Source organism: Stegostoma tigrinum, chromosome 19 (genome assembly GCF_030684315.1).
Source record: "Stegostoma tigrinum isolate sSteTig4 chromosome 19, sSteTig4.hap1, whole genome shotgun sequence".
Taxonomy (NCBI): Eukaryota; Metazoa; Chordata; class Chondrichthyes; order Orectolobiformes; family Stegostomatidae; genus Stegostoma; species Stegostoma tigrinum.
The window spans coordinates 28,445,734-28,460,586 of NC_081372.1; the positions used below are offsets into that span (position 1 = coordinate 28,445,734).

The window sequence follows — 14,853 nt, forward strand, 5'->3', positions numbered from 1 at the left end:
TGAGTTGCCAGTGTCTGTATTGATGGAAGGTGCAGGAGACAATCTTGCGAGTACTGCCTGTGAGTTTTCTGAACATTCTCCCTCAGAAGTCAAGGAGGAGGCTTCTGTCAAGGCAGGCCAGTTCTCTGGAGGGGTCATGGACATCCCTGCAAGACACAGGAGAGGAAGGTTCATGGACAATGGTTAGAAGTGGTTTGCACTGAATTACACTGACAGCAGGGTTAATGTGAGAGTTGCAGTGGAATGAAGCATGGTGCCTACTCGGTGGTCATTTCATTGGATATCTTTGCATTCCCACTGGAAAGGTCCCAGTCTTCTTTTGCAATGAACAGGATTCTGTCCTTGTGCTGAGTGAGGAGCTTAATGTCAGGCACTTCTCAACCTGTCAAAGAGTCATAGAGGCATACAATATGGAAACAGACCCTTCAGTTCAACCATTCCATGCCAATCATGTTCCCAAACTAAAGTAGTCCCATCTGCCTGCATAAGAACGTACATCCCTCCAAACCTTTCCCACTCCTGGCTCCTTCTCCCCTGTTTTGGGCTGCTTTCCCCTCTAATGAGAGACAATGGGGGATTGAGTATGTTGAAAGAGGGTGGCCCAGCTGTTAGTGCTGACGTGGATGGAGGAAAGGTGGTGAAGAGCTCCAAGCAACTGAGTAAGCAGTGCAGAGGCCACAGAGTACTAGTGGTGTGGGAGGTTTGGAGAAGGGAAGGCGACTGACGGAATATGTTACATACAATAGTAAGAGCCTGAGTCTTGGGATGAGGTGGGTGAAATTGCAGAGATGGACAAGCAGAGGGACAATATGGCATTTACCCAGGCATTACCCTGCTAATAAAGGCCAGTGACTTCCTTGTGGCATTGCTGACCATCCCTCTAGATCATTGAGACTATACTGACCCAAGTGAAGACCTCAGACCACATTTCCAGTGCCTTGTGGTATGCCTTTTCTGCCAGTCTTCCAGAAAGACGATGGCCTGCTCTCAACTGGCCAGTTCAGCAGGACTTCCAGATTAATGTTTGAGAATTGTGGCACCACCTTTCCCTTCTCTAACATCTTCAGAATGAGTGTCCATCACCAGGCAGGGCAGCTTCAGAATACCAGTGCTCATTCAAGTTCATATTGGCCTTTTCCATTTGGACTGGGCAAGTTGTTCTGGAACACCAAGTAATAAGATCGGGCTAGAATTGGGTGAGAGGTAGGGATGGGTTGGGAGTTAACAATGAGTATTTGTTCAGTTAAGCTGAGAGTTCTCACTAGGACTTATGGTGCGAAACTCTCCATGACACTGAGTGAAACTGACAGCCCCAAAAAAGATGACATTTAGCTCCTAATTTCTGACTTTGATTGGGCTAAAATGATACCATTATCTTCCTTTGATTTTTCTGAGCAATCTTGTAAAGGAGGATCTTTCAAAAGTGGCTCAGCTAGGGAATCCTTAGAGAGAGTATTTCAGGGAATCCGTGCAGGAGCCACATTCCCATTTTGTGGCACAAGGTTCCACAATGTGGCAATTAAAGACTATGAGGTAAATGGGTAAGTGTGTAGGATGGCAAAAGATGCAAGGTAGATTAGGTAGGGTTGTAAAAGTAGGTGAGGTAAGTGGGTAAGAGGGAATCGCGGAAAGTGGATAGGTTAGATAAATTGAGTGGCACATTGGAATGCAGGAGGGCAGCACTATGGTAGATTAGCAAATATGCTGGTGGGCATGAAATAATTTGGAGAGAATGTGGCAGGTGTCATTTTGTGGTGTCAGGTCATGTTCAGGGGGATGAGTTAATAGGTCAGATGGGCAAGGGGCCTATGTAGTTAAAGGCCGTTAGATCGGAAGGGTAGTCACAGACTCAGGGGTAATCCAGAAGGTCAGGTGACTAGTCCAGATGGCTCAGGGTCAAGTTGAGTGATTGGGGGATCAGTTGTATAGTTAACCAGGAGTTAACTGTTGATTCTTCTGTTTCACTTTTCTTGGGTAACTATCCAGAAAATAAAACAGTAATTCAGGGATATTTTCAAAGGTTCTGAGGGAACAGTGGAATTGCCCTTCTAAGTTCACATTTCCTCGGCAATTGCCATTATGCATTGGGACTTCAGAGTGATCCCATAGTGCATCTCCATGGTACATCAAATCTCTGAAATTCTAGAGACCAGAGGATCTGGGATAATTATGTCACTCTGTTTTCTATTGAATGACATACCGAAGCAATTACTATGATCAAAGATTTGGATAGATCCATTCTTAATATCAAGTTGTTAACCATGCAAATTAAAATAACGAAAGATATGATTGGATTCTCAAAACTAAGAAAAACGTTTTCTTCATAAAACTTTTGTTCAATTATTTTGTAGAATATGGATATTGAAGTAGATGAAAATGGAACTCTGGATCTCAGCATGAATAAAAACCGTAAAAGGGAAAATGTATTTTCTGCAATAAGCACGAATGTCAGATCAGCAGATTTATCATCCTCCTATCATCATGGAAGCAACAGCACATGTAGCAGCGTCATGGCTTCACCGCAGTCCAGTCAGACTTCTAAACAGGATGAATATGATGGCCCTATTGACTACACAAAGCCAAGCAGACAAAGAGAGGAAGAGTCTGAAGAAGTGAGTTCTGGGCAGGATCAAGTTTGATTGACAACTAATGAGAAGTATGCTATTTGCTTTTAAAGTCAGTGGCATCCAAGAACAAAAATTGAACTAAAAATACACCATTCATTTCATGAACAAACTCAGTCATCTGATAAATGCAACGTAGTAATACATCAGTTGATTCAAAATACTTCATGTCAATCAGTTATTTCAGTGGTAAAATTTCAATGATTTCGTCAATTTCCCTTTTTCTCCCTGTTCTCTTACAATTGATGACTGACTCATAAAATGTAACCCAAGTTAACTCAAGATCAAATTTTTCTTTCCTGCCTTATGAGTCAGCTGAGATTGAGAACTGTCCACATAGGATATTTGGATTATTACTATTCTAGGATTTAGTGCAAATGTATATAAGTGTCTTGTAAAATTAGGTCATCTCAGAAATGCCTTATTTACATAAAAATATAAGACTTACTACACATAAGCAAAAGGTATGTGGGTTTTACTATCTCCAGCCCTGGAATTAATTGTGACTATCAGTAGGGAAATATAGAATGTGAAACACAAGACATAATCAGGCACTCTTTAGGCAATTCTTTCCTGATCTTTCCGTGAAAACAACTGCCAAGTATGAAAGTCGTATTTTGTGTTTAGACCTAGACCACAGTGGGGAAATCAGACAGGGAGGCTTTGAAACAGCTGGATAGAGGTGTTTTATGGTGGTATTTACATTATTTGTTGATCTGTCTTAAACATCACATCATCACTTTTCTCAACATGCAGTGTATGTGAACTAAAAAAGTAAAACTAATCTAAAGCCATAGAAACTTTAATTCATTTGCAGTATGGCTATGTACAATATACCTGCTCCATAAAAAAACTGCAGGGGTTCAGGACAATAGCACACCATCATCTCAAGGGCAGTTAGGAATGGGCAATAAATAGAAACATAGAAAATAGGAGCAGCAGTAGGCCTTTTGACCCATCGAATTCATGTAATTGTTGTTGATCCTCAATCTCAGTGCTATATTCCCACCCTCTCCCTTAGTGTCTACGAATTGATCTGTTTATTTCTTAAATATATTCAATGACTTGCTCTCCATTGCCTTAAGTGGAAGACATTTCCACAGATTCATTAGCCTCTGAGTAAAGAAGTTTCTCCTCTTCTTAGTCCTAACTGACCCACACATTTTCTGAAACAATGACCCCTTGTACTGGGCTGGCTCGACATAGAAAACGTCATCTCTGCATCCAGTCTGTACAGCCTTGTCAGAATTTATAGGCCTCATTAAGATCTCTCATTCTTCTAAATTCCAGTGAATCTAAGCCTTTCAACCTTACCATTTACAATGAATGCCCACATTCCATGAACAAACAAAATGTGAGGAGGATAACACATTGAATACTGCAGTCATGCATCAAATTAATATACTGGCACCAAAGTTTAGGTTACTTTCAAATTTATCCAAAGCTATCTGTGAGCATGCCAACACAAAAGTATCAGCATAACTCTACAGTCAGAACTCAATTTAATTCTTGACTGCATCAAATAAAAACTGCTCCCAGTAACTTAACTCTTAAAAAGATATTTGCAATTTTAACATCTAAAAATTGCTAATATCTGGGTTATTAATTGTTAAATGCTTCCTTTTTTTACATATTATCCATTTGTGTTATTTCGTTTCTTCGAATAAAATATTGTAAAATACAATACATAGTGTGAACAGTCCTACTTTCATCCAATTAAAATCTACCAGTCAGGGTGCAGAGCCATATTTCAAGTTACATTATGGTTGGAATTAAACATCAAGTGCTCTCTGACTGCACCCTAGATGTCACAAACTATGAGACAGTGAAGTGATGTGTGATGTAAAAACAAAACCAACAGAAATAGCAATATCTCCGAACCAAGTGATGCCATTTAAATTTGGCGATCTGCTCCTTACTCAGACTGTTCCATATTTAAACTGATGACAGATGGCAGCTATTTAAAAGGCATGGTACAATCCAGAAATAGTTTTGGCACCAACAGAAATTAGGAAGTTGGATACCTGATTTCCATTCTATCCAAAAGTTATTATATACACTACAGATTCAGAATTTAATGGATTATGATTTCTGACAAATGGCAGCCAACTCATGATTTCCAGAGGCTAGGAATTAATAAAGTATTTTTGAAAATAATTACATTTTCTGATCCTAGATGGAACCTGCCACCTCTTCATTCCCTTCATCAGAGGCAGGAGATCTGGAAGTGATGGATGAAAGTATAGAAGATAAAAAATACCCAGGAGAGGTCACAAGTTCAAGCCTCAAACTGAAATTTTCATGCAAGGATGCCAAGAAAGAATTAATAACGTAAATAACCTTGCTGCTTGAAAGCTTTGTCACCAGTGGATAGCTCATAAACAAGAAGGATTGGCAAGCGTGAAATGTTATGTTCTGTTTCTCCTTATGCCACAGTGATAAAGTACCTGCTACCAAAGCAGATTGTTACCGTTCTGAGGCCTGCAACTGCTTTCTATTTCAGCATACCTGTCACTGGGACAGAATTTCTACATTCTTAGTGTGTCACTAATGAGACATGTTTGTGTTATCATGGGGAAATTGAGATGGGCAGCTCACAGTATAGTAAACACCTTTCACCAAACCACTCAGACAGCGTATTATCCCCCCTTTCAAGTTGCTAACGACAAATAGCTATTACAGTGAAAGAAAAAATACATTTTGTATCAACAAAACATTTTGAGAGAAAATCATTACTATCATTATGAAGTAGTTAAATTTGGTTAAAAACTGAAGGCCTTCCAGATGAGGCTTTTTTTTTTCGTTTTATTCACTTTTGGGATGTGGACACCGCTGGCTAGCCAGCATTGTTATTGTCTGACCCAAGTTGCCCGTGATTTAGTTTTGTTTTTATTTAGTTTTGTTCAGACTCATTTCGTTCATAAAACTTCTACGAGTCAAATGAACTGGATTAGTTTAACTCATGTTTCTTCAATTTTCTCCCAGTTGCCCGACCCCTGGATGTGATGGCAGTGGGCACATAACTGGAAATTATGCCTCGCATCGCAGGTATATTGGTGACTTTTTTTTAATGTAATCACCAATCAGTTATTTGCAACACAGTAAAAGATTGGTAAATGACTTACATGGTGTTTAAGAATATATTTTATTAAGTGTTGTTTCTTCTGTGCAGTCTGTCTGGTTGTCCTTTAGCGGATAAAAGTTTAAGGAACCTCATGGCTGCCCACTCTTCAGAACTCAGGTATGTTTGTTTTTTACAACATTTCCACATATTATTATTTCCTTATATTCCATACAACCGTTTCACACTTGAATCATTTTCTCATACAACTTAATTATCAAGAAATTATGATCACATTTGTTTATACATAAGTGAAGTGCAGTTGAATTCGCTTAAGTGCAAATATAAAAGGAGCAATTTTTCATAGGTTTATTGCTTTCTCAAACGTCTTATACAAAAAAAGTTTGATCTATTAAAATTCAAACGTACTTAGTGTTTTTAACTAACTTCCTTAACTTTTAAACTTTTGTCTGTAATTGCATTGTTGTTGAATCAGGCCCCTTTACTTAAAAAAAACTGAATTGTAAAATGTCTGCTTCTACAATTCTTGCATTTTATTTTACCAGGAAAGAAAATTGCATTTTACTTAATCAATATTGTAGTTGAAACTCAGCCAATGCAGTTACAGCTATTCTTGAGTGATTCAACTTATAAGTAACTATTTTGTCCATCCTGTCCGATTACACATAAAAGGATCCTGCTAAATATGCTAAAGCAAGTTTCATTCCATTTCAAGGTGCCCAACTCCTGGTTGTGATGGGTCTGGTCATGTGACAGGAAACTATACTTCTCACAGAAGGTGAGGCCTATAACACTGATCAGCTAAAGTTTTTAATTTTGAATGGGTCGCCTCTCTTGGACAGAAATGCTGATGTAATTCATTGGTTTTTTAAAATCAGATCTATAAACTCCATGTGATCCTCAAGTGGATCCCATCAGGACCACAAACTCACAGACTTCTGTCCATCGTGCCATCATTCTGTGCAGTAACATAGTTTCTCAAAGAGCTCTGAATTCTACATTTTTCTGGATTTTGTTCATTTGTTGTACATTAAGAAAAGTAATTTCTACAAGAGAGCAGTGGTTTCCTTTGGTTAGCTGACACTTACTGCAATTAGGAAAGGGGGTCCCTAAGTATGTGCCTATATATCCCCAATAGAAATGTTTGGAAACCACTGTAAAATTAACTTACTGTGTTATATACCGAACTTGAAAAATTCTATGCTAATCTGTTCCAAGAATTTGTCAAGAAATAGAAATAAACCTTCAAACCTTCTCAGAATTAATAAAGTCTAACATTTCTGGATGATGATTTTCCTTATAATTTTTGGTCATTTTTCCTTTATGTACTGTATACTGTTCAAGTACAGGATAGTTTACTTGTCTTGCTGCTCTTGAATTTATTATTTTTTTAAATTAGTGATAGGGCATTTAAAGAGTTTGCTGCAAAATATATCTTCTGTACAAACTAGGAATTAAAAACTAAACAGAATGACCAGCTACCCTGAAAGACCTTATGCTGTGACTATGATGTGGAAATTCCTGTTAGCAATAATAGCATATTAACACTTAATATAATTATATGCTTATTATTTCAATGGAGATGGCCTGTTTAATTTAAATGGCTTAATACATCCTCTAAAAATGCTGATAGAGAAATGTTACACAAACTAGGGCTAATTTTAATTTGGCCTAGCCGGCTTTCAAAGAACCAATAGATATGCTACCCTATTAATACGGATGCTGTGCTCTGTGGAGCTTTAAAGGGTCTTTACATTGTGCATCTAAAAGATTGCCCTGTTTCCTGCCTTATGCTGTGATACTATGAAGTAGTTCAGAGTCAAATTGCAATTTTCAGGAATGCATAGCTGTAAGTGAGTGCTGCCCATTAATCCTGGCATTTGACACTCTTAAAGACATTGATGTCTGTTCCTAAGATAGTCCAAAAAGTTTGTAGATTAAAATTTTGGAGAGCCAAGGAATAGGAGTGCTTGCCCTGATTACACAACAAGACATGGGTCACTGCCTCACCCATATCCACTCCTGGTGGGCTAGCACGACTGTGAAATATTCCAGGGATCCAGAGTTAGCAAGATGCAGCAGAAATAGTCGCAGTACTTGTACCTATTAACCATGGAAATGAGGCCCACCTCTATGACTGGCTTAAACTTCCCAACAGCTGGAATGAACAGGTATCCAGTACATTCTGCCAGTCAGTTACCTGAAAATTAATGTCTACCCCATTAAGTGTTCATAAGCTGTTATTGCAAACGGTTTCTACCCATATATCTTCTCAACTAATTCACAGCAACTACAATTATTCATTTGTGTGAGATGCATTCATTTCAAGCAGCAGCAGTTCATGCCCTTCTTTGTGAGTCAGTCCCATTCTGGTTGTTTTTACAGCTTGTCAGGTTGCCCACGTGCAAAGAAAAGTGGACAGAAATTAACACCGACCAAGGATGATAAAGAGGACCCTGAGCTCATGAAGTAAGTTTTGAACATATTGCTGGCTCTGCTGTCCTATGGCAGAAGCTAATTCAGTTATGTTTCATAACTTGCCCCATTAGAAGCTGAAAAACTGCTACAACTCTGAACTACCTACACATCCTGTAAATAGTTAGAGATCAGTTTGTTTTTCACTAATCACACCAGAGTTAGGTGCAGGTCAGTCAATAATACAACAGTAACAACCAGAACTTATGTTTCACCATTAACAGCATAATTTCCCAAGGCACTTCACAAAAGGAATTTGAGAAAAGAGAGGGACCTACGAGCAGAAGTAGACAAAGTCACCTGAAGATTTTTTTTGAGATTGATTTTTAAGATACTTTAAAGATGAGGACAAACATAGTAAAATTCGAGTAAGAATTCACTAAAATCCAAAGGACAAGGCAGTAGTGGCTCAAATCATTGCCACTGATAGGTGCAAAGTAAGCTCAAAAACAGAGAGAGGGAGCTAATCTGAATTATTGGAGGAGATTTTGAAAGTAAGACAGCATGTGATCATGGAAATTTATAAATAAGGATGCGGTGTTTGGAATCATTATATTGATTGAATGGTCACCGGTGGTTAAAGAAAATGTTGTTGCCAATGTTTGTGGCAGTTGAGAGGAGTCGGAAATGCAAAATATTGTTAAGAATTTTCATGGGTACATACAGAAAAGGGTAACCGGATTTAATGAGATAATGGGAACTGCAGATGCTGGAGAATTCCAAGATAATAAAATGTGAGGCTGGATGAACACAGCAGGCCAAGCAGCATCTCAGGAGCACAAAAGCTGACGTTTCGGGCCTAGACCCTTCATCAGAGACGGGGATGGGGAGAGGGAACTGGAATAAATAGGGAGAGAGGGGGAGGCGGACCGAAGATGGAGAGTAAAGAAGATAGGTGGAGAGAGTGTAGGTGGGGAGGTAGGGAGGGGATAGGTCAGTCCAGGGAAGACGGACAGGTCAAGGAGGTGGGATGAGGTTAGTAGGTAGCTGGGGGTGCGGCTTGGGGTGGGAGGAAGGGATGGGTGAGAGGAAGAACCAGTTAGGGAGGCAGAGACAGGTTGGACTGGTTTTGGGATGCAGTGGGTGGGGGGGAAGAGCAGGGCTGGTTGTGTGGTGCAGTGGGGGGAGGGGACGAACTGGGCTGGTTTAGGGATGCAGTAGGGGAAGGGGAGATTTTGAAACTGGTGAAGTCCACATTGATACCATATGGCTGCAGGGTTCCCAGGCAGAATATGAGTTGCTGTTCCTCTAACCTTCGGGTGGCATCATTGTGGCAGTGCAGGAGGCCCATGATGGACATGTCATCTAGAGAATAGGAGGGGGAGTGGAAATGGTTTGCGACTGGGAGGTGCAGTTGTTTGTTGCGAACTGTGCGGAGGTGTTCTGCAAAGCGGTCCCCAAGCCTCCGCTTGGTTTCCCCGATGTAGAGGAAGCCGCACCGGGTACAGTGGATGCAGTATACCAGATTGGCAGATGTGCAGGTGAACCTCTGCTTAATGTGGAATGTCATCTTGGGGCCTGGGATGGGGGTGAGGGAGGAGGTGTGGGGACAAGTGTAGCATTTCCTGCGGTTGCAGGGGAAGATGCCTATTCCCAATTCCTCCGCCTCCGCCTCATCTGCTCCCACGATAAGACATTCCACTCCCGCACATCCCAGATGTCCAAGTTCTTTAAGGACCGCAACTTTCCCCCCACAGTGATCGAGAACGCCCTTGACCACGTCTCCCGTATTCCCCGCAACACATCCCTCACACCCCGCCCCCGCCACAACCGCCCCAAGAGGATCCCCCTCGTTCTCACACACCACCCTACCAACCTCCGGATACAACGCATTATCCTCCAACACTTCCGCCATTTACAATCCGACCCCACCACCCAAGATATTTTTCCATCCCCTCCCCTGTCTGCTTTCCGGAGAGACCACTCTCTCCGTGACTCCCTTGTTCGCTCCACACTGCCCTCCAACCCCACCACACCCGGCACCTTCCCCTGCAACCGCAGGAAATGCTACACTTGTCCCCACACCTCCTCCCTCACCCCCATCCCAGGCCCCAAGATGACATTCCACATTAAGCAGAGGTTCACCTGCACATCTGCCAATGTGGTATACTGCATCCACTGTACCCGGTGCGGCTTCCTCTACATTGGGGAAACCAAGCGGAGGCTTGGGGACCGCTTTGCAGAACACCTCCGCTCAGTTCGCAAAAAACAACTGCACCTCCCAGTCGCAAACCATTTCCACTCCCCCTCCCATTCTCTAGATGACATGTCCATCATGGGCCTCCTGCAGTGCCACAATGATGCCACCCGAAGGTTGCAGGAACAGCAACTCATATTCCGCCTGGGAACCCTGCAGCCATATGGTATCAATGTGGACTTCACCAGTTTCAAAATCTCCCCTTCCCCTACTGTATCCCTAAACTAGCCCAGTTCGTCCCCTCCCCCCACTGCACCACACAACCAGCCCAGCTCTTCCCCCCCACCCACTGCATCCCAAAACCAGTCCAACCTGTCTCTGCCTCCCTAACCGGTTCTTCCTCTCACCCATCCCTTCCTCCCACCCCAAGCCGCACCCCCAGCTACCTACTAACCTCATCCCACCTCCTTGACCTGTCCGTCTTCCCTGGACTGACCTATCCCCTCCCTACCTCCCCACCTACACTCTCTCCACCTATCTTCTTTACTCTCCATCTTCGGTCCGCCTCCCCCTCTCTCCCTATTTATTCCAGTTCCCTCTCCCCATCCCCCTCTCTGATGAAGGGTCTAGGCCCGAAACGTCAGCTTTTGTGCTCCTGAGATGCTGCTTGACCTGCTGTGTTCATCCAGCCTCACATTTTATTAACCGGATTTAATGGATACTTTTATTGATGTTGTCGCAGAAAGACTCCAAACTAAAGCTAACGTTTATTTTAAAGACACCACTATGTTATACCTTGAACCTTTCTTTATCACAGTTCCAGTAAATCTCCAGAACTTGGTAGGCCAAGGTGAGAGAACAAGATACAATTAGAGCATTATGACTATTTAAGGTCAAAGGCGAGATGGATGCTAGGCGCAAAAATGACATGGGACTGAACTTTTCGCAGACAGAGAGGCACTGAATTTTTTTTTAATTTGGTCATAAAATATGGACATAATTGGCTAAGACAGCATTTATTGTTCATTCCTAATGACTCAGATCGTAGTTAAGAGCCAATCACACTGTCACGGATCTGGAGTCATATGTAGGACGACTGTGAGGATGCCTGATTTTCTTCCCTAAAAGACATTAGCAAACTAGGTGGGTTTTTATGACAATTGACAAGAGTTACATGGTTGCCATTTGTTTAGGCTTTTATTCCAGATTTCAAATTTCACCACCTGCTATAGTGCAATTCAAAACCATGTCTCAGACCATTAGCTTGTGATTCCAGATTAATCATCCGAAGGCATTACCACTTTGCCACTGCTGAAGACAAAAGGGATATTAGCCTTTACTTTGAAGAAAATGGGGTATAAAAGTAGGAATATTTTGTTCAAACTATTATAAGACACTAGCTGGAATACTGTGAACATTTTGGACCCCTAATATAAGGAAAGATATACTGGAATTGGACACAGTCTAGAGATTTTCATTCAAGTTAATACCAGCAATGGAGCGACTTACAAGGAGAGATTGAGTAAATTGAGCCTGTATTCATTGGAATATCGAAGAATTAGAAACCACCTTATTGAAACATACAAGATTCTCGGAAGATTTGACAGAGTAAATGTGGAAAAGTTGTTTTCCCTTGTGAGAGAGTCTAGAACCAGAGGGTTCTGGAAAAGTTGTTTTCCCTTGTGAGGGAGTCTAGAACCAGAGGGTTCTGGAAAAGTTGTTTTCCCTTGTGAGGGAGTCTAGAACCAGAGGGTTCTGGAAAAGTTGTTCTCCCTTGTGAGGGAGCCTAGAACCAGAATGAGGGGTCACACATTAAAGACACACATGAGAAGGAATTTCTTCTCTCAGATGGTTGTGAATCTGTCGAATCCTTCACCACAAAGGGCTGTTGATACTGGGTCATCACTTACATTCACAGTTGAAATGGCCAGATTTTTATTCAGTAAAGGAATTAAGAGTTTTGGAAAAAAGGCAAAAAAATGGAATTGAAAGTTATTAAGTCAGCCATGACCTAATTAAATGGCAGTACAGACTTGATTTGCTGAATGGCCTACTTCTACTCCTACATCTTATGGTGCAAACATGGCACTGATGGCCCAAATCTGGAAGTCCCACCTTGAATACAGGCCCTATTAGCTTCACAGGAGTGGGCCACATGGCACACCCTCAAAGAGGAAGCTACGCATATAAACCTGTCCCTCCAGGGAACTAGCAAACAAAAAAAGCTTGTGCTCTTTAGACCTGGTAGGAGAAGTTTTGAATTTTCCAGAGTTCTTTGGAGAGGGAACAATAATTTTTGGAGCAATAAGGTAATCTTTGGGTATGTACCAGGGACACGTTTGGGATGCTTTTAAGAGAATAAGATGCACTTTGGGAGAGGAGAAGATCAAGCAGCCTTTGGGATTGTTAAATGCTGATAAATGAGCATGAAAAGTGGATAAACTGGCTGGAACTGTCAAAGGGAGCTGTTAAGTACTCAGGACATTTAAATCTGCTGTCATTTAAATGTTTAAAAAAGGAGCTCAAAAAACATTTTTGTCTGTCTCTTGACATAAACCTAGGGCTATCATTATATGATTAGTGCTGCATGATTGATTTTACAACTATTCATTATCTCAATGGGTTGCCTTTAGTTCAAAGTTTGATGGGCAGCTCCAAATACTTTGAAGTGTTTGAACTGGGACTGTGAAAACAAAAGCTTTCTTTCATAAGGGATTAAAGGAAGCTAATTGTAGTGAATGGATTTTGTTTAAATCAATTTGAACTTTTTTTAAATGAATTCAGCAGTCGGTCAATAACTTTATTTAATCTCAGCATAGGTTCTCAGATCTGCCCGTCATGGAACGGAGTGAGTTAACCTGGTGAGTGTAAGAGCCTAGGTGCATGAATTGGCAAAGGGGTGTGAAAAGTCGTAGGGATGAATAGAGGGATATAAACGTTGGCATAAACGATATAAGGGGCCATGGGCACTGGGCAATATAAGATGTAATGAATTGGCAGAGTTGGAGCATGGGAATTGTGTGGGATGTGAGCAATTAGGGCTGGAAGGTTTTTCTTGTTCTATACCTCCTCTTGTGCTGCAGCTCCAAGGCAGGTCTTTCAACAAGCCCATCAATGCACCTTCTAATCTTTCTAGGGGTGGTGGGCAAAATTCCCAGTTTCATGCTGATCTCCAGAACAAAACTCCATACGCTCAGAAACATTTTTCTTCAGGTCTGGCTTGCAGAGCAGGAAATTGTCCCAAATCTGTGCTCCTGACCTGGGGACCAAATTTCAGACCAAGGTTGATCGTTACAATTATCACTGAAGCAAAACTGAATTGACTTATGAAAGTGAGATTCTGAGATTTTAAACCAAAACACTACAGAACTTAGTACCTTCAAGCATTTTCCCTTTGTGCACACTGTTTTGTTGTTATTCTTTCACTGATTTTGGGCATTACTGCCTAGGTCAGAATGTTTTATCCATCCATTTTATTTTATTATTACCTGTAGAACAGTTAAGATTCAACCACATTGCTGTGGGTCTGGAATCACACGTGGTCCAGAACAAATAAGGCCCCAGTGACATTAGGGAACCACATGAGTTTTTCTGTAACAATTAGCAATAGTTTCATGGTCAATATTAGACTCTTAATTTCAGATTTGTATTGAATTCAAATTCCACCATGCCAAGATTTGAACCTGGGACCCTGGAATGTTACTTGGGGTCACTGGATCAATAGCCTAGTGGTAATACCACTAGGTAATCACCTCTTCCTCAAGTATATGCACTTTCGTACATTTTATAGCCCTTGATAGGTTGCACATCCTGTTTAATCCCATTTTCCCTCCGTCTATTTGTTGAGAGACAAACTGGGTTGTTTGAGCTTTGTGGGTCAAATTACAGAACTTGGACCTGCAAGAAACCTGTTGACCGTAAAACCACATTCTTGCGTCTTTGACAACAGAACCTTCAAATTACAGACTTGTAAAACTGAGTTTTCTTACTACGAGACTATCAAAGCCATTTGTTGTGTTACAATAATTTATAGTAATGAAAGCTGAGGACAAATTCCATAGACCCTCCTGTGCTGGGAGATGCAGGAAAAGTAAAAAGAAATCCAATTTTGGTCAGAGGCAGTAGGAACTGCAGATGCTGGAGAATCTGAGATAACAAAAGCTGGATGAACACAGCAGGCCAAGCAGCATCAGAGGAGCAGGAAAGCTGACGTTTCGGGCCTAGGCCCTTCTTCAGAAAAAAAGATTTGGTGGGATTGGGTTTTAAACCATCATTGTCAGGGCATAGTAGTCTAGCAGTTATCCTACTAGACAGCCAACCCAGGGGCATGACTCAAGTTCTTCAATGTCTCTAAATGTTCTCAGGGCAACCAGTGATTGCAGTATCCACATTGCAGAAGCAAACTTAAAATAATTAAGCAAAGCTTTAATTTCAAATAATGATTAACTACTTATTACTGTAAAATTAGCTGACTCATCAGGTCATAGGCTTTCATTACAAAATAGAAACAGTACTTGATACAGGTATAAATAAGG

At 41.2% G+C, this 14,853-nt stretch overlaps 1 protein-coding gene across 12 annotated transcripts in view; it reads left to right on the forward strand.

The window, feature by feature from the left end:
* LOC125461456 (myelin transcription factor 1-like) overlaps nucleotides 1-14,853 on the forward strand; it is a 149,924-nt gene that overhangs the window by 97,857 nt on the left and 37,214 nt on the right. For 11 of the 12 annotated variants that reach the window (XM_048550269.2, XM_048550258.2, XM_048550267.2 and 8 more), the window contains 6 exons: nucleotides 2,352-2,612; nucleotides 4,801-4,955; nucleotides 5,610-5,672; nucleotides 5,797-5,865; nucleotides 6,422-6,484; nucleotides 8,092-8,175. In XM_048550269.2, coding sequence (XP_048406226.1) covers nucleotides 2,352-2,612; nucleotides 4,801-4,955; nucleotides 5,610-5,672; nucleotides 5,797-5,865; nucleotides 6,422-6,484; nucleotides 8,092-8,175 — 695 coding nt within the window. The remainder of the gene's footprint in view (nucleotides 1-2,351; nucleotides 2,613-4,800; nucleotides 4,956-5,609; nucleotides 5,673-5,796; nucleotides 5,866-6,421; nucleotides 6,485-8,091; nucleotides 8,176-14,853) is intronic. The other variant, XM_059652795.1, reaches the window with a different exon arrangement.